The sequence below is a fragment of the Akebia trifoliata genome, unplaced genomic scaffold (genome assembly GCF_017979445.1).
Source record: "Akebia trifoliata isolate Shusen 1 unplaced genomic scaffold, ASM1797944v1 Contig01299_ERROPOS615004, whole genome shotgun sequence".
Lineage (NCBI taxonomy): Eukaryota > Viridiplantae > Streptophyta > Magnoliopsida > Ranunculales > Lardizabalaceae > Akebia > Akebia trifoliata.
In genome coordinates this window covers 1-24,630 of record NW_028237657.1, presented here as the reverse complement: position 1 = coordinate 24,630, position 24,630 = coordinate 1, and the positions used below count along the sequence as shown (strand labels likewise).

Here is a 24,630-nt window from a genome sequence, read left to right as displayed (position 1 = left end):
TCTAAATTATGGACTGTTTTCACCATCTTGTTCGACACTAAGAACATAACTATTTGAACAAAGAACATCACTATAAATCTTACAACCTACCTCTCATAATTGTTATGTAATATTTCTGTTTTATAACATAGAAAACTCTTATGTTACTCATGTAATATTTCTATTTTATAATATGGAAGTATATCATTGTTATCATGAAATGTTAATATGAAGTGTGTATGTTTTATTATTCATAAAGGTCTCAATATTTCTATTTTGCTATATAAATATACATCATTTTACCATGAAATGCTTATGTTTTATTATCTAGAAAGGTCTCAAATAACTGTTTTACATCATACAAATATCTCATTTTTATTAAGAAAATTTATGTTTTGTAACATTGATTTATAATCTAGAACCATCTTATCCCCAAGAAAGGTTTTATTTTGTAAATCGTAGTAATGTCTCCTGTTTACCATAAGAAATTTATAATTTATAACTTAAAAGCCTCTTATGTTTACTATAAAATATCTTGTTTAGTAACGTAAGAATATCTCATTTTCATATCAAATGTTTCTGTCTTGAAAACAAATAAACCTCTTCTACTTTCAAAATTATCTATATATGGATGACTATTGTGAAGTGTACTTGTCACATGGATACCCAGTGGTATAGTTTAGGAGTGATAATGTGGACGAGCAATCTTGGATATGGATAATACATTATTTATGATTATGGATAGGATATTCAGTGAGTGCATCGAGATGAAACACAACATTGGAATTGATGGGCAATTCCTGGGTATCCATGGAACTAATTGTAATGTTTTGTTTCTGTGTTTTGATTTTCTTTTTAACAAACCGGAATTAAAAAAATTATTATACCGTTGATTTAACATCTCACTGATTTCTTCGGGATTTCTTGCAAATAAAACACATACTTATATTATTTTAGTATAATTGGTGAGCCGAAAAGAACCGTGAAACTACCTTGCAAGTAATTTCTTGGCTCTTCCAGAAACGAGGAATTACCTAAGATGTCAATAGATTTGACTTGCTCCCTAGTGGTATGGGACACTGTGGAGACAACCACTCCCAACGAAGTCTGGGAAGAACTGGTTATATCTTTTCCATAAACCTTGATTTTGGTTGTAAAGAGGTTGAGGTCAGTAGCTAGAGAGATTTGAGATTGCACGTCCACCTGATAGGCATTAGACGCAAGGTTTACACCTGGTTTAGACATAGATCCATCCTAGACTGTAGTCGTTGAATGGTTGATTGCCATTAGGTTTAGTTGGGTCATTGACCCTATTGTCAATGGCAAGCTAGGTTGGAAAAGATGGCATATTGCGAACGACCCCACGCTCTCCATGGGAGCCAACGGCTACCACACCAAATCGGAAACTCAGGACAGGTGAAGACGCCCGGCTTGTGTTAAAGGCCAACGATGTTAGGATCCCTCATCGATAAATTAACGGGACCCCGATTCCGTTCTATGCCTGTAAATAGTAGAACTCTTCACAACTGGTAGGTCGATTTTGATCGGAAGATCAGTCGTAAGCTTGGACCCACTAGAGATACCCCTCACATCATGTATTGTAATGTAATACTGTATGCATATTTATTATGTCATTATATAACTATAACTGAACTAAAATTAATTGATTATCATTGCAATGCTTTAGATATGTGACTATCATGAGATTTACTTGGTTTCTTCTATTAGTAGATGCATTTAAACACAGTTAGATATAATTCTCGATTTATGCATCATGGTTTTCATAAATAAAATTCATTTTACACCGTATTTTAAGGACACAAAACTTAGAAACTACATTGTTTTCTCACCCCTAGGTGACTAGTTTAGGGTTGGTCGATAAGTGCTAGGCAACTTTGTCGTTCATACCATTTTTTCCACCTTTCAGGTTTCCCTATAGAGGACACCTACTTGGCGGAGGAGTACGTTGAGGAGGAGCCGTACTGGAAACCAGAGCTAGAGTCGTACCATGAGCCAGACCCTGATTTAGAGGTCGTGCCTTGAGGAGCCATCGGTTTGCCGCTACTATTATCTGCTTTCCCCGACAGTAGGTCTTTTGCTAGATGTTGAGATGTCTTTTGTTTATTTATGTATATTGTCCTTTAGGACATACTTGGTTTCTTACTTTTGTTATACCCTATGTACTACTCTTTTGTTATCGCTATGATATGTTATTTCACTGAACATCAATATATGATAGTATCAGCTATGCTTTAGATAAAATTCTGGTATTACAAATTATTAGCTTGTAGAATAATTAATTTTTTCTATTGGTAAGTCAATTGAAATTTCTTTGGGAAGAAAGTTCTTTGAGTTACTTCAACCCTTGACCCATACCTTGAGAATCACATGAGTCCTAGGGAGTGGTATCTAGACCAATAAGCTTTAGGTGTTAGCGGATCTCTCCCTCACATAGTATTGAAGTTTATGCTCAAGTTTCAGGTTTGGGACGGGGTCAAGTATCCTCTAATCATGTTGCCCAGTCGACGAATAGTCGAATTTGGGGCGTGACATTTTCTCCACTCCTAACAGCCAAATAAGTGTCAAGGGAGAAAAAGATTGAGTTAAGTTATAAAATAGGTAGGACTCAGCCAAGTAAAGGGTAACATGCCAGAAACGTTGAAGCTTGAGTTCATTAAATTCTAAATCTACAATACTCTGTGTTACAGACTTGATCGTTAAGGCCTGCTTTGGATTATATTTTTTATGCCCTAAAAAAAGGAATCTCTGCATGAAGGTGTTGGTGAAGGCAGTTCATACCCAAATAGCATCATCTAGTAAAGCCTCATTTTTTCACCAACAATATTGTGTTATTGGTAAAGTGGGCCATTCTGTTTTAGGGGAAAATATTTGTGGATCCTAGTTAATGCACTTTGTTGGGGTATTCAATGATTGTCGTTAGTTAATGCCTAAGATTTGAAAAGTTAAATAACCACATTTTTTAATAATGGCGATCCATTTAAGAGAAGTACAAGAAACTAAAATGGAAGACTTAAATACCAATTGGGAAAATGCTATTTATGGAGACTAATGCTTCTTGATTAAAAATATAAATCTTTTCAAACTATAAAAACAATACACTTTCTTATCAATCAAATATAAAAATGCAAAAGAAAACCCTATAATAAGAGCCAATACTAGAGCCAATACTAGATCATATATTGATTTCCTATAGCACATTAAAAAGTGAAACACAAAAAAAAAATTACAAGAGAGCGTAAGTCTTACATCAAAACCAATCACGCAAAAATTGGATTTTAATAGTTGAGTTGCCATGCCAAATCCCATCGCACCAAGGCCAATGAAACCAATTCGTTTGACAAACTTTGAAGCAGCAATAATTTCATGCCCTAATTTCTCGGGATTGTAGCTTTCTTTATTACTTGCATCTATAATACTCATCCCAAGTACTGTTTCCAAAATCTGAGAAAGAATAGCATAACATAAGAACATGGAGAGTAGATGTATGAAGCATATCTTTAAAGATAGGCATGAAAACCTACTAACAAAATCTTCTATAAGAGAAAACTAAAATAACCTTGATTATTGTAGCTTTGTCATCTCCATCTCTACTTGAGCATCCTGGAAATAGAATGTAGACGGGTGAGAGAAAATCAAATTGATTCCAAGTTTAACAATTTCCCTGCAAACTCCAACTTGGGATGCACATATCGAAAGGGTTGGAAAAAGGTAAGAGCCCCTGAAGTCTAGATTCCTTTGCAAAGGTGGCAAGTCAACTTTAATAAAGAGCACTCTCTCCAGTAACCCTATTTATTTTTTTCTCTTTTACCAATCCCTAAGTCAATTGAGAAGCTAATGGATAGCTTAGTTCGTGACTCTTATGAAATATGAAGAAAGAATTCCCAAATTCTACTTAGTAAATTAAAAGAAACTTTGTTCACCTAAAAAAGGGAGGATAGTCCAGTTTATGTAATCTAAGGTCTATGAAATGTGCTTTGTTCGACAAATGATTGTGGAGATTTTGAATAAACCTGAGTAGCCCATAGTGGAATATATTCCAAGAAAAATACAATGTTATTATTATCATGAGGAGAATAATTTCTTATGGGAGAGGAGTGTACAGGGTATCCAAAATGTTCACATTTGAGTTCAGGAAGGATTCTCATAATAGGTGAAGGCAACAAGGTTCGCATCGGGGAAAGTAGCGATTTCTTTGTTTATTGTTTTTATCTATTTTATATGTGTAATACCCTGAAATTTTTATTACAAATCTTGAGGAATAAATTTTATGAATGTGATGGGATAGTTTGTGAGTCAATCAGGTATTATTTGTAGGTTTAAAACTATTGAGAAACATAGTTTTACGTGAGTTTGATTTGATGATTTAAGTTAGTTGATCCAAAATGATATTTTAGAATAATATTTATGAATATAAAGAACTAATTCATATTCATTTCTGTAAACCTATTAAGAAAAGGCGACTTTTAAAGTTGTTTGTCTCTTGACTTTTAATTTAGGTGTTGATCACGTTAGGAAGTGAAAGAGAATAAAAAGATGGACTAGTTGACTAAAGATTCAAGACGTCGAGTTCAAAAGCGAAGAATTGAATTTGAAGAGTTAGGGAACTTCCAATTTCTTAATTGTAGTCGTAGATTTGTTTTTAAAAAAAATTATTTTTGTTTCAAAGTAATGATTATTTAAAAATTTATGTTCAATGAATGTATTTTGGCAAAAATTCATGCATGTTACTTTAGAATTTGGATCTATCGATATTATATTTATGTTATAGGAGATTTTGTTTGTTGACTTCAATATGCATCAAAAAGTTTTAATTTTAAAAGGTGTTCTTTAAATTTCATTTGGAAAAAAAAAAAGATTTTTGAAAGAAATTTTATTGTGATGTTAAGAATGGTTTTATTAATTTTGTAAAAGAATTTCAAGGTTTAGATTGGTGGGAAAAAATGATTTTTTAAAAGATATCTTGGTTGTATGTTATTGTACTTGTTAGTGTGCATGGTGTATGAATACTCAGGTATATTAAATTAGCTCTCGTGATCGTGAGGTATGCTTTATATTCCTAGATTTAGCTCGCGTAGCGAGGTGTGCTTTATTTTTCTAAATAAAGCTCGCACGATCGCGAGGTGTTATTTATTTTCCCAGTTTTAGCTCGCGTGATCGCGAGGTGGATGTTGTGACGATATAATATTTCACAGAAAGACTGGGTATTCATACTCATACTAAGTGTTACTTTTCAATTTAATTTATGTTCTAAAAGAAAAAAAATATAGTATCATATTTTTTTAAAAGAAAAAGACGTTTAATGTTTTGAAAACAAAATGAATAATTATACTTAAATATATTTTAGTGATCTATTAAAGGGCTATAAATAATAGTTGGTCGGAACTTTAGCGACACACTGCTAGGATATATATTGAGATGTATGATCTCCCTAGTAGTATGTGATGCTTTGGAGATCAACACCACTCTCCATATCCAAGAAATTCTCTTCTACCTTTACTAGAGAATAAGGTGTAAATGTAGTGTCTGTACAAGACTAAAGTTATTTGAGGTTCGCACACACGCCCGATGGGTAAAGACGAAGCTGACAAGCCAATGATCATTAGCAATCTTGAGTAATCGAACAGATTTGACCCACGTTATAGAGGGATGTTTCACTGTTGCCCTAATCAAATGGCCAACTTGAGCCGGATAAATAGCTACCTACTAATGGTTTGTCTTGCTGGCCACAAAATCAGGAACTAACGATGGGATTCCACACCAGTGAAGTATTGGAGCATATACGTATCTTAATTGAGATGTTCACATCAATCATGATCATCAACCTCTATTCTAATACACATCATTGATTGTATATTATGCGGAGATAATTTATGGATGTTTACATTTACAGTATTTCAGTTATTTCAGTATGTTAATTCGATTTTTTTTTCATAGTGGATATTATTTGAAATAAAACTTGCATATTTTTAAAATTGCTTTTAATATGATAAATCTACATATTTGGACTATGATTTTGAAATATACGTTTTCTGCTGGGTAACTCCCCTGTTACTCACCCTACCAATCATCTCAGTTTCAAGAAGTTCTAGTGACGATGATCAACTTTATAATTGTTGCAGTTTCGAGATCAGTAGGTCTGTGTGTTGTGATCATCAATAGATAGTAGGTCAATTTATGTTGAGAGAACAAGTTAGTATATTCTTGGCAGTAGGTGCCATTATTTATTTCTGTTAAATATAAATGAAGGGAGTTGTGAGTTAGGATTGTTGCTTTTGATTATGTATCGTATTTAGTTTTGTTTCCTCTGCAATATATGATATCATTGTCTGAAATTGTTGAGTTATATGTGTTTATAACTAAAGTGGCGGAAGCGTGTGAATCAATAGATTTGATAGGTTGTGTTTAATGAAACACTCAAAATCAATTTGAATTAATAGATTCAATTAATAAACAAGCAATAGCTTGAAAGAAAATAAAGCATAAAACTAAAAAGTAATTAAAAGAGAAAAAATAATTGTATTGATTAATTGATTATTGATTTTCAGATTTGGAGCTCCTTTTATAGATAACTTCATCATAACAACTTAGAATTCTACTAAAATACCAAAAATTAACATTCTTAACCTATCTATAACATAGTACTAATTTTCTAATCCTATTAGAACTCAAATTAGAGACTTCTAAGCACTTTTAATTATAGCCTAAATAATAAAAACGAATTTCAAACAAATTAGAAACTAACAAAGAATTGTACTCCTAACATAACTATGAAATAAAAATCCTACTAGAACTAGAAGTAGAAATAGAACCTAATAGAATTAGAAAACTACTTAAGAGTTGTAGATATCCTACATCAAACCCCCTTTCTTTGAAAAAACTAGTCCTCAAGTTTTTCTTGAAGGCCTTTTTTTTCTTGTTTTTCATTCATGTCTTGCTCTAATCCATTTCTAGTGATATCTGTTCTTTAGAATTTGTTTAAAGAATTTAATTGACAATAGCATATCATCAGGTAAATTCTTCACATAAACATTATCATTTATCTGGTTAAGTTTTCTTTAACTTGGTCTTCTTGTAAATTTTGGCGAAAAAACGATATTTACTAAGATAAACCATGATCAAGTCTCCTTTTTCGTACCACTTGAATCTTCTATTGACACCGATTTTGTACTTATTAGTAGAAGTTTCAAGGTTCTTTTTCAATTGTTCCATCAATATGTCATATTCTTTCAAATTCATCCCATAACGAGGCAGATTTGGGAAACTTGCACCTGGCACCAAATTGGTGTGGTGTTGTATATTCCTCATAGGAGAATGAATGATGGAAGAACATGAGAAAATTCATCAAGGATGGGCTGCACTTGATGAAAAACTTGAGTAGGAGGGTCTCGGTTGGAAGGTTATACTACCATCGGGAACACTTAACTTGTTTCTTTTAAGTCCTCGTTGATGTTGGTAGAAACAAAGCATATTCCATTCTCCTTAGTTGGTTGGGTAGCCTTGGGCTTTGAATGGAAAGGGTGTAAAATCACTTTAATACCATTATGCATGAAAGAATAGGTGTTGGCTTTGCCTCGGTGGGTGACATCATTATCATGAAGTCAATGCCTTCCCAAGAGGATATAACATGCTCTCATTGGGATGATGTCACAAATAACTTTATCCTTATATTGCCCAATACTAAAAGAAAGAGAGTATTGCCTTGTCACATTTTTCTTGCATTCATCGTCCACCAAACCTATAGAATAAAGTGTAGGGTGTTGCGTAGTGGGTAGCTTCAGTACATCGACCATATGGCTTGAAATTATACTTTCCGAACTTCTACTATCTATAATTAATTAGCACAACTTACCTTGTACTTTGCATGTAGTCCGAAAAAGACTATGTCTAGTTGAAGAATTAACATGTTGTACTGGCAATAAGTTGCAGATAATACAATTGAGATGTTCACCTTCTTCAAACTTCTCGAATTGGACTTCCAAATCAGTTTTAGTGATGAATTCTCTTTCGCCAGCCATGAATGTGGATCACAGCAAAAGCTCTGATACCACTTGACATAGCGGAAACATGTGAATCAATAGATTTGATAGGTTGTATTCAATGGAACACTCAAAATCAATTTGAATCAATAGATTCAATTGATAAACAAGCAATAGCTTGAAAGAAAATAAAGCATAAAGTTAAAAAGTAATTATTAAAAGGGAAAAGATAATTGAATTGATTGATTGATTATTGAAGATGGGTTCAAGGAGTTTTGAACCTAGGTTACGGGATCAACTCTCTACATGACTTACCAACTTAGCTAAGTTTGCACCTTAAAATCTGTTGACCTCCTCATTCATTGCAACTTGGCATAAAGTTCAGACCCATTTTTCTGCCTTCATGGTATTAATTGGATCCTTCCTCAATCTGATTTATTTACTTCCCATTTGACACACCATGGCCTTTAACTATAGGGAGAATGATACCATTTTCACTTTGTTGGGGTCTTTGGAAGGAGAGGAACACGAGGAAATATGATGGGTTGGGACATGTGGTTCATGAAGTCATTTTGTGAAAGCTTTCATCTTCTTTCAGTGTGAACTCTTCAAAGAATTTCAGGTAGTGTCCTACGAGAACTTTACATTCAAGTGCGAGCTTTTGTCTCGAGGAGAACGTGTATCTTTTTTTCTTTTTTTCTTTTCTTCTTTTCCCTTTTTTTCCTTTAGCAGTCTATGCTGTGTTTTCTTAGGTAGGTCTTCTAAACCACCTCTCTATATTCGCTTTATAAAATCTTATATTCCTTCCAAATAAGAAAAAAAAAAAGAAAATGAAATGTATGAAACGATTAAGATTGGTACCATAGAGAAGTTGTTGATGAGCCACCGCCAAAAGTGGAAGAGGAAAGGTGAGCGATTTGGCTTTGTCCAAAGCAAACCTCTTAAATTCAAAACAAACCATATATTAGTAAAAGCATTAGTAAAGGTAATAAACATGGCAATAAAAGCTAAGTCGAGAAGGTGTGAAGCAAAGAAAACAAATTCTATTGTTTGCTACTGTCTTAAAACAAAATGGTATCATTTGTTACTATTTACCACTATTTGTTACTGTTAATCAGAAAACTTTAAAAAACAGAAAATATATGGTTTGATAACACTATTAATTTAATTTCATAGTATACTATCAAAGAGGTGTATTAGAAAGAAAAAGTTACAATAAACAAACACGTACATGGAGAAATATTACGAGATATAAATACCATGGGACTTACAAAGCTCCAACACAAACAACAGTGATTGCTTGCCAGATAAATTTCCTGATAAATGAGGGGAAAAAAATATCTCCAAAGATTTCTTGGTTGGTTTAATTATTTATCTGATTACTACCAAAATTTGGCTAAAATATAAATGTTTCAAACCAATAAACTAAAGAAAAAAGTATCACAAAATGGGCAGATGAGATGACTAAAGCAATCAAAAGGATAAAAAAAAGGTATTAAAAAAAATGCAACCCTTTTGGCTATTCTTGGTCCTGTCTTGTTAAAAATTGTAGAAACAGATTACATGAAATTGCCTACAGCTGATCCTAAAACTAATGGGTACCTTGGGCGATAAATAATCATGGTTTAAAATGTCATTTCATTTCAATGTTCTGGTTTTCCCAAGAATCAAGACGATACCAAAAATGGGATATTTCCAAAACATTCTGATACATTCATATAACGTTTAAAAATGTCATTCAAAGGAGATCAAGGTAAAGGGGTAAATATTTACCAAAACAAGAAGGGGCTTGTCTAAATCACCCTTTAAAGTGAGTCTTTCAAAGGAGACCGGATCGAGGGGTATGTCATCAGTTAGAAAACACAGGCTATCTCAAATATTTTCAAAATATGGAAGGGCTTACCTAAATCACTCTTTTAAGAGCTGAGACTAGACACTCTCTGAGTGGAGTAGGGAAGAGAAAGGGGGTGAGAAAGAAGAAGAAGAGGAACTCACCTCTTAGTGCAACACGGGGAACAATTCAACTCCGGTGAGTCCAGGTCTCTCTGTCTCTCATTTGGAATTTGGATCTCTCTCACTCTCAGATCAAATTGAAACATTCAATTCCAAGCTTGTATCATCTGGAAATGTTCAAGACCAGATACATCTCAGCCAATACATTCCGAGAGGATACAAGATTTTGAACTTTGAAACCAATTACTTCGTTTTCCTTCTAGAGCTTAAATGTTTATCAAGCTAATTAATCTGCAACTGAGAAGGAAATGCAAGTTATCATTGAAGCCATCTAAAATTTCAGGTTGACATCCTAAATCAAAGGTTTACTATAAGAATCCATTGTAAGTTCTAGTGTTCTACTGAAGAAGTTCCTAATTAAGGAATTCTTACAAGGATCTCCTCAATTGCAACTACAAAACTAATCATTTGTGAGACTTCCTAATTAAGGAATTCTTACAAGGGTCATCTCCTCAATTGCTACTACCATGGAACCACCCACTACTCAATATGCTCTTACTTTTTCCGAATAGAAAATCTCTGTCAAGGCTTGAAGTCACTACAATAAGTAAAAATGTCAAGTTTCATCAGAAGTCAGTATAGGATAGAATCTACGTGGTTCGTTATCTTAGTAACAACAAAATTGTAAGTCTATCAACCTTATTGTGCCCATATAGGGAAACCATATTACAGTACCATGTCAGCATTGTTGCCTTGTATTGCTTTGTTTGTTATTTTTATTATTGCCTTTGTGTGCTCCCGCATCTTTTGCCTTTCCTCTACCCATTGATTTAAGAAGTGAGACCAACATTATTGTTTCCATAGAAGCCAAACGTATAATTATGTTACTTAGAATTTTGGGGTGCTGGTCAGTCCAATTTCTATCGTTCTCATCTAAGTAGACGTTGAAGTCTTTGTACTTTTTTATAAAGTAACTTTGGTGGAAGGAGATAGAGCTTAAAGGATGTAATAACTTCTAAAGATCAAAAGGAAGAATCTTAGTCTAGGATTAGCCTTACTGAGATCATAAATTCTTTTAAAGTATGTTTTACTCTATCGGATCAACTTTCAGAATGGAAACTTCCAACTCTTAGATCTGAATATGAAATAGTAACATTTGATTTTAAAACCAGATACTATAAAAGAAAAGGTAAAAAAACTAGTTTCATATACAACGATAATGAATAAAAAATAAATGTCCTAGTGTGTAAAACTAACCCCAAGGGGTTGGCCTAGTGGCAAGCCGAATCTTGATAAGCTCCTCAACAAAGGTAGGTCAAGTGTTCGAAACCCCACGAAGCAATTAATGAATTCCTTGGGGCCACCCTCCAAGGTTCAGTTGACCCTCGATTCAACCAGTTGCACATAGGACTTTCTGAGGGGGGGGGGGGGGGGGGGGGGGGGAGGGGGTGTGTGTGACCATGGGATTAGTCTCACCCGAAGGATGGGGTTACCAACGATAACGGCATAACAGCATACATGATCATGAAGAGGGGACTAGTACACTGTTGCAATAATGATCATTGATGACCAAAACCTCGCAATAATCTCCCAGTTTATAAAGAAGAGCAAAACCAAGAACAGAGAGATGAAGACCTACTGTAAAAAGAAGCCAAAGGAGAAAGACTAGACAAGTCAAGCCTTGGAACTATATGGTATATGATCTAGATAATTGAATATTTGGACTTTTTTTTTTTTTTTTTTTTTGGGAGAGTAATCGGGGGTTTAGGCAGACCCCCTGACCAGAATAAATAGATAAAGGAAAAAAAGTTACACTCTCACATAGGGGGTCCCAGAGGCATCCTCCCTTACAATGGAATTCATCTCAGACGGAAGATCAGAAGCGAAAATGATTCTAGTGTATTGAGTAGTTAACAATGAAGCAAGTTTGTCCGCAAGCCTATTTGCTTCTCTAAAAGAATATTCGGACTTGCTGTAAGATAAATGTATATAACATCTATAGCATTGGCTTTCTCTTCTTTTTAGTTTTCATTTTTTTTCCTTTTTTGGATTTTTCTTTCTATTGTCTTCGTTGAATTCCTTTCCTTTAGGTACAGATTTATCTTTTTATTTATACAATAAGATATCCGTTAGAAAAACAGTGTGCAAAACAAATGGTCCACAAACCATTAACTGAACTCAAATGCAAAAGTAACATAACAAAAATAGATTCAATGATTAGAAAAAGAAAAGAAGAAAATAAAAACCTTGAGAAAGTGGTGCAAGATCTTACCAGATTTTGGACGAAAGTATCGAGGGAATCATTTTTGGTATCACCCCTTAATATTTGGGGAACGCGATTCTTGAAAACCCTATATATATTGCCAAGATGGAAAGTTTTTATTATATCAAATCCAATAAAGAATGATAAATGGAAGAGAAATAGTTATTTATCCAAAGAAAGATTACATTTAATGTGTTGAGAAAGAGCTTAAAGTGAAAGAGCACAAATGTTGGCATGCAAATAGCCTAACAGCTTGACTGGTACCAGAAATCTTCTTTTGGAAAGGGACTGTTGTTTTCCATGCATGAACATCTGAAGATAGAAGCATATATTGATGCAAACTAGGTAGGGTCCATTACTGACTGTAAGTCAATTTCGGGCTATTATACATGTAGATCAAGAGTTTGATGAGAAGAATAGAAGAGAAGAGGTGATTGGAGAAAACGTGGGAGGAGTAGAAATTGACTCCAATCTTAGCCGCACAATCGATCATATATCATAACCAAACGACAAAAGTGAAAAAAAAAAATTTAAACAATACTACCCCTACTAATAATAATTTATTACTCCTGACAGTACGCTAGTCGGGGGGTGATCTTGTAATGTGGGGGAATAAAAAGCAATCATTAGTTGCTCGTTCAAGTTTATAGGCAGAGGATCATGCTATGACGCTTGGTGTATGTAAGTTATTATGCCTTAAACTATTGCTATTAAAGCTGGGATTTGATACGCAGGACCCTATGAGTCTGTATTGTTGCAATAGATCTATGATTAGCATTACTCATAATCGTGTTCAAACAATTGAACTAAGCATATTGAAGTTGATACACCTAATTTATGAGAAAGTCAGAGATGGATAGATTTCCATACCGTATGTTACTATAGAACTTTAACTGATTGATATCTTGACGAAGGGTGTTAGTAAGTCTCCATTGTTTCAAATTGTGTCCAAGTTGAGCATGACTGATAACTTTGCTCCAACTTGAGGGAGAGCATTGTGAGGGTTTATGTGTTATATGTTGTGGGCCGTTCATGACTTCATGTAATTAGGTCCTCTTGGCTTTATTTTTTTATTATTAGTGCATAAGTGTCATTTTACATTTTTTAGGTATAGGAAATGGAGGGGATGTGTGAACCATTAACGCACAATCCCTATTCCTCTTTTCTTTCTTTCTACTTCTTCCAAACCCTGAAACATAGGTTTCTATTTCACAACTCTGGGTTCGTAATGATAGTAGGTATGTGCATTTTTTCCATTTTCTCAATTTATTTGACATAATTTTAGTTGTTGAAGTATTATTGAACAACTTAATTAGTCAGGACAATCTCATGCTTACCATGCATTTCAATGGTGGATAAATGAAAAAGCATTCGTAGTAAGAGTTGACCTTAAAATCATATGATTAAAGTTCATATCCTTATCCATTAGCCCAGAAGTATTTGGTAACTTATCCAAAGAGCACTCATTATTTCTTTTCCTTTTTTAGGGGACATTTAATCTCTTTAAACATCTTTCTGCAAGTTTATTCACACATCAAATGCAATATTTTAGCTTTGTCTGGAAATGTTTTAGATTGCCTCACCGTTTTTCATTATCTCATGAATGATTCACTTTCCCTGAGGTTTCCTGACCAAGAAATCTTTGAGAACAAACTTTAAAACTATACAATAACAACACCAGTGAGGACAAGAACTTCTTGCAAATCAAAGGAACTAAAAGGCGAGAGGAGACCAAAACACAGATGGAAATAGTAAGAAAAGACATGAATACATGTGCCTTAAGTAAAGATAGGGTTGAAAGGAGAAATGATACATGGATATGGATGCGAGTATACCATCCGATACATCCATAACGTACTTTAATTTTACCTTTCTAACGTAAGTGCCACTTCTTTGTATTTCTTTATGTTAAACGTGATGAAAGATCTAATGTTGAAAAGTTGTAGTAAGATTTGTTACAACATACAAGTGACATACTTTTGTTGACAAAACAAAGGAAAAAACTGTTAGGGGTTAAAGAATAACAATATGTAGTTATATAGAGATAAGTGTCAAAAGAGGAAAAAGAAATATACAACTGAATAATAATTTCTATAAACTACTTCCTATGCTGTATAATGTTTTCAGACTCATGGAAGTAAAAAATGTATGCTGAAACAACCCCATTGACCATCAAGAATTCAACAAACAAGAATCATGAACTTGTAAATCTAATGCAATACCATGAACTTCCAGCAGCGTTGGAAATTATGTCATAAATTATCCACGGATGAATCCCAGCAATGGCACCAAGAAAAATAGCCTCCACTGAAGCAACAAGGTGAATGCCCTCAAGCAGCTCATTCACCATTTTAATTTTGCTGTAAGACAAACAGAAATAGAGTGAGTAACAGAGATCTTCAATGTCATACTTTTCAGGGAACTACATGCACTATGACTTCAACACTTCAGCTAAATTATGACAGCTGCTATTGGCACCCCAACTTTTACTTATTACACCCAATTTCAATAATTATTTATCACAACTCAATTAAAGGTTAAAACACACCTTTCAAACATTACAAAGGTTTTGGCTCAAATTATAATATCAACATTATAACACTCATTCAAACAATTTCAGTAGTTGTTTACAATTATGAGTAGGCTCATATAAAATCTTAAACCCAAAAAATAGAAATCTAGAAAAAAAATGAAAGATATTCTATTGGCACCCCAACTTTTACTTATTGCCAACCATTTACTTATTTTCTTTATTTTTAATTGGGGTGTAACAAGCAAAAGTTGGGGTGCGAATAGCAGCTCTCTAAAATATTCAAGAAAAATAACCAGAATATGACTACGACAGTATTTTTTTTAATCAGCACTTCTCAATTGCTAAACAGGAAGCTTTTAAGGAACTCATGAAAGCGTCCGCCCCAGAAATACAGTTCATGCCAGATTTTACAATGATGAACCTGGTTTTAAATCTCATCCGAGACTCAGATGACTCGCCCAAGTCATCTCAGTATCGTCCATGAACAAGACGGATAGACATGACGTCTCACATGTGCAATATCTCGTGAGACAGACGAGATGACTCAGATGACATTTTGAAAATCTCGGCCAAGTCAGTAAAACTCATCCGAATCAACTGGGATTTTGGGCATTTTAATTAAAATAATTGTTTTTTTTAATTTAAATATTTATTATCTAAATAAAACATGATTCTATTACCAAACATCTTCTAATCTACCTTATTTTCTAAAAAAAAGTTATAATTAATTTCATATAAATATTTATGAATGAATAATTGTAAAACAACTTAAATGGCTTATCTTGCCTCAGACGAGCTCGTCCGAGACAACTTGGTCTTGTCCATGAATGAGACGAGATGTGAAACTGAGCTTTGAAACCATGATGATGAAGAGATGTGAGAACAACAAGAAAGCCTACCTTCCAACACCCAGTTCACCCTCAAAAGTGTAAAGCTTTTCACACATTGCTGTTGCAGAACACAGTAGTTAGATTGGAAAGGGCATATGGAAGTTCGAAAGGTATCAACTCTAATATAAGTTTAGTTTTTCACAAGAGCACTAGTAAGCATGGATTCTACCAGAGAGAACCGGCTTTGCCTTTGCAATTGCATCCGAACGTCCAGAGGAAGTAATCTAGAAATGAATAAAGAGAATCAGCATCCAAACTTGATAATAATTATCGATAAAGAAACGGACCTCTCCGTACACCAGTATAAGAAAATTAAAGTAATATATTAGATAGAAATTAATGAAACCATTAGTTTTTCTCGTGAAGCCTCGGAGGTTCCTTTAGATACATGTGCATCCACTAGAAAAGCCGTCTCACCAGCCCCTGTGAAACAAGAAACATCTCAGTTTTCAAAGGATTCACACGTAAGTGAAGGATTATATATAGCTAAAAATTCATACTGAACAATACTTAAAATAGTGTACTCATAAAAGATAACATCATTCAAGTTGAACTATCTAACTTGACATTTCCACAAAATGTCCAATTATCTAACATTAACATAGTTCCTTCGGGATTCCAAAATTTCATTAAAATTTGCACTGATTCTGATCTGCATGTTAGGGCTGTGAGTTCTGGGTTGTGCTGCCACTGTTTCCGGTCTGCATGATAGCCCTAGGGTCTGCGATAGGGCTGTTGGGCTGCTGGCTGGGCTGTGCAGCCACTATTTCAGATCTGTATGATAGCCCTAGGGTATGAAATAGGGCTGGGCTGTGTTGCTGTTTCTCATCTGTGCGATAGGGCTGCTGGCTGAGCTATGCAGCCCTCACTGCGGCTTTCCTTCTTAACTATGTTCCAAGTCGCACCTTAGGAGGACAGGTGCCTCTTCATGTTCTTCGCCCTAATAGCACCCTCTTTCTCATTACACCCAGAGTCTTTGGGTGCATTTGTTTTGTCCAGGACAGGACCCGTCATCATATGAAATTAGATGACAAAACCATTCGATGCATTTTCTTGAATTGCTCCTCTATGTCAAAGTGGTATCGATGTTATGATCTCGTTTCTCATTGTATCATACATTCTTTTGGTGTGACTCTTTTTTATAATGTTTCCTACTTTAGTGTCACATCTTTGTAGAACTCTTCTTCAATTCCTTCTCCTATAGTGTTGCCTTCTCCGGTCTTCTCTTCATCTTCACCAATACTTCAGATTTACTCTCGTTGCCTTCGTCCTATTCCAGCCTTGCCAAACTCCTCCTTAGATTCAGGTATATTCTCTCATATCCCTACTCTTAATCCTTTCTGTTTCTGACTCTGACTTACCTATTGTACTTCTCAAAGGTAGGCGGATGTATGTTTCTGATCACCCTATGGCCCATTTTATTTCTTATCAAGGACTCTCTCCTTATTAGGCCAACCTTACTGCCACCGCTTCTATTTGAGTTCCTCAGTATGTTTCAAAGGCTTTACGAGACCCTCAGTAGACTGTAGACATGACTACTGAGATGGATGTTTTGCAGAAGAATCATACCTGGGAGCTTATTCCCTTTCCCTCTGGGGGGACTGTTGGTTTTAAATGGGTTATCACCGTCAAGTATATCGCGGACGAAACCGTTGATCGATATAAAGTCCATCTAGTTACTAAGAGATTTAAGCAGACTCAAAGAAAGGATTTTTGTGCTACATTTGCCCCTGTAACTAAACTTTCTATTGTTCGCCTCCTTTTCTCTTTGATTGCATGTCATTCATGTCCTCTTCACCAGCTCAATGTGAAGAATGTATTTTTGAATGGTAATCTGACTGAGGTTATATATATGGACCCCCTCTTGGATTTCATCTTCAAGAGAGTATTCTAGGAAGGAATGTCGCCTTCTCAAATCTCTGTATAGCCTAAAGGATTTTCCACGAGCCTAATTTCACCACTTTTCTGAGGTCATTTTATCTATAGAATTTTTCAAATGCCACTCAAATTATACATGCTTTGTTTGTCGAGGATTGGATGGTCGTTGCACTAATGTTTTAGTTCATGTGGATGATATTATCCTGACTAGGGATGATGCCCAATGGATTAACAGGGTAAAGATGATATTTGGTCGTGCTTTTGAGGTTAAGTATTTGGATCCTCTTAAGTACTTTTTGAGGATAGAAGTGGCCCGCTCTCGTTGTGGTATTTCACTATCTCAACGTAAATACACATTGGATCTTCTTCAAGACAATGGAATGATTGATTGTCGTCCTACTTCCTCTCCTCTAGATTGGAATCATCTTCATGTCGAATTTGACGATCTATTATCTGATGCTTCTTATCAGAAACTCATAAGCCGTTAGTGTGGTAAGTAAGTTCATGCATGCTCCGCGCACTTCTCATCTTGATATCATTTATCATATTTTTTGCTACTTGAAGTCGCGTCCTGATTTTGGGGTATTCTATTCGTCTACTGCTCAACCTCATTTATCATGCTTCACTAACGCTGATTATTTTGGTTCTATTACAGATAGATCTATCTCTGATTTCTACACTTTTCATGGTGGTAACTTGATCTCGTGGAAAAGTAAGAAATAGAGTATGATTTCTTGTTCTTCTATTGAAACTGAATATCGAGCTATAGCCCTTGACACATGCGAGCTTATTTGATTTCGATTTTTGCTGACAAAGCTATGATTTCCTGTTTCTGATTCCACCACATTGTTTTGCGACAACAAGTATGTTATCATGTTTGCTTATGATTCTGTCCTTCATAAGAGAACTAGGCATATAGAGGTTGCTGTTCACTTTTTCAGAGAGAAAGTTCAATCTGGTGCCCTTCAGATAATATTCGTATCTTTTTCATATCAGTTTGCCAACATGTTTACAAAATCTGTTGGACCTTCTGTCACTAACTCTCATCTTGTCAAGCTGAGCTTAGTTAATATATTTGCTCCAGCTTGAGGGGGAGTATTGGGAAATAATGTCATGCATTTTTACTTCTTCCTAGTTTTCTATTCTCTCTGTGTAAGGGCATTCATGTCTATTCACCTTAGTTAATATAAATATCCTACCAAGCTCTCATTGAGAGACTTGACCATTCTCCTTTTACAATTCTTCTCTTACTACAATTAGAAATTTTTTTTTTTTTTTTTTGATAAGTACAATTAGAAAATTATAATTGCTATCATAGTCCTAAATGAATCTACACATCATTCCATTATGATGAGATACATAATAATGATACGATTTGTCTCATTCATCTTAATGCAGTATTATTCTCTTAAAGTTAATAGCCCTATTATTTTACTTTAATCTATTTTCCTCAATCTACTCCTTTTTTTCCTTCACACTCCCATCTCTTCTCTCTTTTCCTTTCCTTTATCTCTTCGATCTCGTCCCTTTCCTCTATCTCTCTGATCTCGTCCCTTTTTCTCTCTATCTCTTTTAAACCTGAGTTAACCCATATAAACCTAAGTTAAGGCTCAGGTTGCGTAGATCAAGCCCGAGCTCGGATTAGGTTGTGGTTGTGGTTGGGGTTGGGATAAACCATTTGAGACTCGGATTGGGCTTAAGTTGAGCCCCAATTTGACCCAATTTCTCACCCCTAGTTGTCCTCTACTAGTGCAATGTAAATATGAGTGTGTGTTTTGTTTTTGTTTTTTTTTTTTTTTCCTTTTTCTAAGTAGAATATGAGTGGGTTTTAAGGTCATATGTTTTACTATTTTCATGGCCTTGAGAGTTTAACAGCAATAACCAAGACAAATAATAAAAACCATCAAAATGGATAGTGCTAGAAAAAAATCAAAAAGGAATTTAGAATTGAAATTAGAAAGCTATAAATGGAATCATCCATGGTTTAAAATTTCGTATTATCTTAGAATTTTTCAGCTGAGATTGCAACAGAACATCGATCCTGAAACATTGGATGCTTTGGGAATATTCTGGATTTGTATTGGAATTCTCCATGATGTCTTAGAACGTTTCAGTCAAGAGAATCTAGATTCTTCTCCCAACTGAAACACCACTAGATGATATTTTAAAATTTGAAATTATCAATGAACTTCACAAAAGAAAAACTCTCTTTCTCTATAGAAAGTGACACCATAAACTGTCAAGAAAATTAGGAGAGGAAATTTGAATTACCTGTGAGATGTTTCTCTAGCTTTTGGATATGAATTGGTGATAATATTGAGCGGAGGATGACAATAGATTCATTTTGAAACCCTATACAACCATAGATAAATTTATTTTGAATACATATGAGCCAAAGAAGCATTCATATAACTCCAAATCAACTAATATAATTTGTCGAAATACTTAATAGAAAATACCTTTTAGAAAACCCTCCTTCCCAAAAAGCATGTCATCTATTTGATATGCAGAAGAAGTGCATATAATTGTAGCTGCAGCATCTGCATCCAAAGAAAAGTGGGAAAAAATACAGTTAATTCTGTGGCGATGAACACAAGGACCCAGTTTTGTTGTGATAAAAACAAAATACTATATTAAGATGTGAGAAAACCTACAAAGTGGGGGAGTAGTATTTTCTACACTGAAAAATATTACCGTTTACATCATTTTTTACCAATGATGTACAAGCTCAATGTAATATATGCCTATAAGTAGCAAACAACATCTAAAAAGAGGAAATTTTAAATAAATAGATAAATAAAAACTTGTCTAATATAGTGAATAAATTATACTGTCTTCTACAATAATGCTTAAGTTAATTGTACCATGTCTTATTTGTATCAATAACTAGGGTTGCCAACACCATGATTGCAGAAAATAAAGAAAAACAGTAGGACACCAACCTCTTCCTGCCTCCATAGGGCTGGCACATTTAGCTCCACCTAACTTCAAAAACTCATCCATCACAGGGCCCAATGCCTGCATGTGGAATAAATGCAATCAAGCACCAGATTCACAGCCAAACAAAAATTTACGAACATAAAGGATCAGATAGGCTTCAAAGGGATTTTCAAACAACTACATACATGAAAGGAGAAGGACACTAGCACTCCAAAATCCAAACCACTTACATAAGAGAAATTATATGTTTATATATATATGGATACATATAACTTGAGTAAAACTAGTCATAAGCAATAGGAAGCTCTGACGATAACAATCCACTCTTCCTCTAACAATGGTTAGTAGTACCAATGTTTAAAATTTTGTCCTGATGCAATCTCTTGTTCAGGAGAAAAACTAACACATTCTGAAACATTATGAACAATTAGAGACAAACAGAAATATTCCTGAAACAATCAATATTTTGGGGTTAATGATTCGTTCCATCCACGACCAAAATTGGGAAGTCTCAGCCGAAACATTTTGAGATGGTATGTAACTTGAAACCAAGAGTATTACAAAAAGAAGAGAAACAAATGAAAAGTAAGATGACAGTCCAATTATTTGCAAAATGTTAATCTTGGACAGGATTAAGTACGAAATTCAAAAGAAAGTTCAGGGTTCAAAATCTCATTTCAAGTCGGAATGTCTTGGCAAAGACATCTTGATCTTGAAAATTACAAGAAAAAGACATTGGAGGGTTTGTTTCAGTACACTTATCAAAAGAAATAAAAAAATAAAAAAATTTGACGTCTAGATCAAGACATCTCATTTTCAACTGACCTAGACTTCAAACCATGAGAAGGTTTATACTACCAAAATGAAATATAGGTTTAAAAAAAAATTGAGATTAATAAATGAGGTCTGCTTGTTGATAAAGCATGATGCCTGAATAAGAATTTCCATATTCAGACGTGATGCAGTAAATTCAATTATAATCACAATTTCAATCGATGCCCCAATCAAGCTCTAATTATACACAACAGAACATATGAGAAGATGTACTACAACGAAGAAATTATAGTTTTCTTTTGAACTCTATAATAGCAATGTCAGGCCACCCCTGGAGTTGACACACATCCCAAGAGTTACATTAACCATCCACCAATTGCACATTACCCCCATTGATCTCAAACCAATGTTCATATTTTAAGATCCCAAATTAACGATCATCTTGAACAAGGCTAATAGGCTGCAATCTACACAAACTTATCTTACTCCAAATTTCACATTACCCCCCATTTATCTCAAACCAGTGTTCATATTTTAGGCATACAATCCCAAATTAACCGATCATCTTGAACAAGGCTAATAGGCTGCAATCTACACAGACTTATCTTACCCCTAATTTCACATTACCCCATTGATCTCAAAACAGTATTATATTTTAAGCTCAAAGTTCCAAATTTTAAGCAATCATCTCAAACAAGGGATAATAGGCTTCACTCTAAACAAACTTATCTTCCTCCTAATTGCACATTTATTTCGATTTGATCTCAAACCAGTGTTCATATTTTAAGCCCACGATTCCAAATTAAGCGATCATCTTGAAAAAGGGTTAATAGACTTCAATCTACACAAACTTATCTTACTCCTAATTGCACATTTATTTCCATTTGATCTCAAACCAGTGTTCCTATTTTAAGCCCACGATTCCAAATTAAGCGATCAACTTGAAAAATGGTTAATAGACTTCAAACTACACAAACGTATCTTACTCCTAATTGCACATTTTTTTCCACTGATCTCAAACCAGTGTTCATATTTTAAGCCCATAATTCCAAATTAAGCAATCATCTTAAACAACGGTTAATAGTCTGAAATCTAGACGAACTACTCTTAAACGGCTAGGGCATCAATAGTAAACAAAGAATTTTCCAACACACTGGTGGTACAACAACATCGATGGATGGAAAATCAACCATTCTCTAACCAAAATTCGACAGATTTCTTTAATTTTCTGAAATACATAAACAAAAATTAATGACAGAAAACAATCAAATTGTAGAGCTAAAAATGCTGTAAGTAATCAATAAATCATGAAAGAAGCAAACCTCGAACCCTTGAACTCTAAAACCAGAGCGAATGAGTGAAGACGTTAAGTCCAAGCTCAGTTCATCTAAACCAACGAAACCAACAATCTTCGAAGAAGCCATTGGAGCAATTCCAATACCTCTTCTTCTTTTCTGCAAATCTCAGAAACGAAAGAATTAACGATTGAAGAGAAGAATGCGAGTGGAAATAGATTTATTTTATTATTTATTTATAGAGTTATTCATGGTGTCATAGTGCAGCAGTCCACGTTCCTTTCAATCTTGAAAGAGTGATTTTCACGTTACCCCCTCCACACTTTGATGAATATTTGTGAGACCCTTATGTTTTCAAATTTGCAATATGCCCCTTGACCTTGTTGTACATTATGAAAATCTTATAGAAAATGACTAAATAACCTCATCTGAAACCTCTAACGAAAACCATTGTTTTTTTTTTTTAACAAATATATGTAGTCTTCACTCTCCGAAATTTTTTGAAAAATACAATTTCTAAGCATTTGATACCTACTTTCCTTGGACTTCAAACTCCAGTCTAATGTATTTTTCAATGAAAAAGAGAAGATGAATTCTCCTAGGAAAATGATTTTCCCACCTCCCGATGTTATTTATCAAGATTACCCATGTCCACAAAATTAAACATCTAGTTTTAAAACTCAAAAACTACGCTGCACTCCAATTTTTATTGAGTTGAGTCAAGTTGATAACTCACGAGTCAACTTGAATGAGTCAAATAAAAATTTATAAAATATTTAAAAAAATCAAGATTTTAAATTTATGTTTGTTCTCCACAAAATATTGTATTGTTGAATAATTCAATTAAGTTTCCAACTAGATTAAGTGCATTTTCTAGTTGACTTGATAATTTGCAAAGTTGACTTGACGAGTTGATTCCATTGAATGAATTTTTTTTCTTTTGAATTATAAATCGGGGGTTATGCAGACCCCCTTGATAGAAAAGGTTACACTCTATCATAGGAGTACCCACGAGCATCCTTTTCAACAATGACTTTTAATACATCAAGTAATTCACTAGGACAACATTACGAATAGATGCTAAGAAAGACACAAGAAAGTTTACTACTTTGGTCTGGGTCTGCCTTAACCCTGTTGACCTTTCAAAAAAAAAAAAAAAAGGAAGTCTACTACTTTGTTGGTTTTGCTGTTGTAAAACTTGGCTTTGCTGTTGGCAAAAGAAGCCATCATTTTCTTGATCCTATTTATTAGTCTTCTTAGCCTCTATGGGGGTCACAAGCCATTGAATTTTAGGACTGAGTATTCTTGAAATCCAATCAAATCAAATCAAGTTGACTTTGTCAAGTTTGAAGTTTCTGGACGAGATTAAAATAGTGCTAAAAAAACAACTTTGTTTATGTATTTTCCTAGGTACAATTAAATGTTTGAAGGAAATCAAATTTTTGAAAAAATGAATCCCTGTAACTAACTAGACCCTTGCACTATTCTTGAGATTTGAAGGTTGAAGACGGTAAACAATTACCTAAGAGATTGAAGATTTGAGAAGAAAAATCTAAGATTTTTTACTACAGATGAGGGTATTTAGGTTATTTGGCATTAGTCTGTCGATAAATACCATGGTCAAGGGGCAAGCCATCTGTTTGAAAACATTGGAGGTCTCTTAAAAGATTCAACAAAACGTGGAAGGTGTGCCAGAGGCAACAAATAAAATTAGATGACGACTGTCTAACCACCGGTTTAGATTCAACTATTAGTTGGCCATATCTTAAAAGTTTATTTCATGATTTTATATTTTTTTAAGCTCCTTTATATTTTTTGTGAATATCTTATATATCTCCTTATGTTTTCAAACCATTGAAATACCCCTTTACCACAGTCTTCTTTTACAAACTAATTAAAAATTGACCTTAATGCCCTTATTACAATCATTATCACCATGATCTTATATAAAATAATTAAAGATGACTGATTTTAAAAGAAAAGAACAAAATTAATTTTCATTTGTTTTTAGGAGTAACAAGTTTTACCAAGTATTATTTAAACATTTTTATCTAAAGTTAGAAACAATTCTCTCGCTACCTTACATTTTTAATAACTTTACGAATTCTCACTTAACAAACCATTTTTA

The 24,630-nt window shown here is 34.1% G+C and overlaps 1 protein-coding gene across 1 annotated transcript in view; it reads right to left on the bottom strand.

Annotated features, from left to right (window-relative positions):
• The window catches only part of LOC147380568 (uncharacterized), a 62,917-nt gene extending 40,186 nt beyond the window's left edge, over window positions 1–22,731 (bottom strand). The window contains exons 1-12 of the mRNA XM_086431501.1: window positions 22,530–22,731; window positions 20,436–20,511; window positions 19,953–20,033; window positions 19,765–19,845; window positions 15,962–16,038; window positions 15,785–15,839; window positions 15,625–15,673; window positions 14,415–14,552; window positions 12,202–12,280; window positions 8,838–8,916; window positions 3,557–3,600; window positions 3,247–3,441 (exon numbers count right to left, since the gene is read on the bottom strand). Coding sequence (XP_086287627.1) covers window positions 3,247–3,441; window positions 3,557–3,600; window positions 8,838–8,916; window positions 12,202–12,280; window positions 14,415–14,552; window positions 15,625–15,673; window positions 15,785–15,839; window positions 15,962–16,038; window positions 19,765–19,845; window positions 19,953–20,033; window positions 20,436–20,511; window positions 22,530–22,631 — 1,056 coding nt within the window. The 5' untranslated portion in view covers window positions 22,632–22,731. The remainder of the gene's footprint in view (window positions 1–3,246; window positions 3,442–3,556; window positions 3,601–8,837; window positions 8,917–12,201; window positions 12,281–14,414; window positions 14,553–15,624; window positions 15,674–15,784; window positions 15,840–15,961; window positions 16,039–19,764; window positions 19,846–19,952; window positions 20,034–20,435; window positions 20,512–22,529) is intronic.
• Window positions 22,732–24,630: the final 1,899 nt, after the last annotated feature.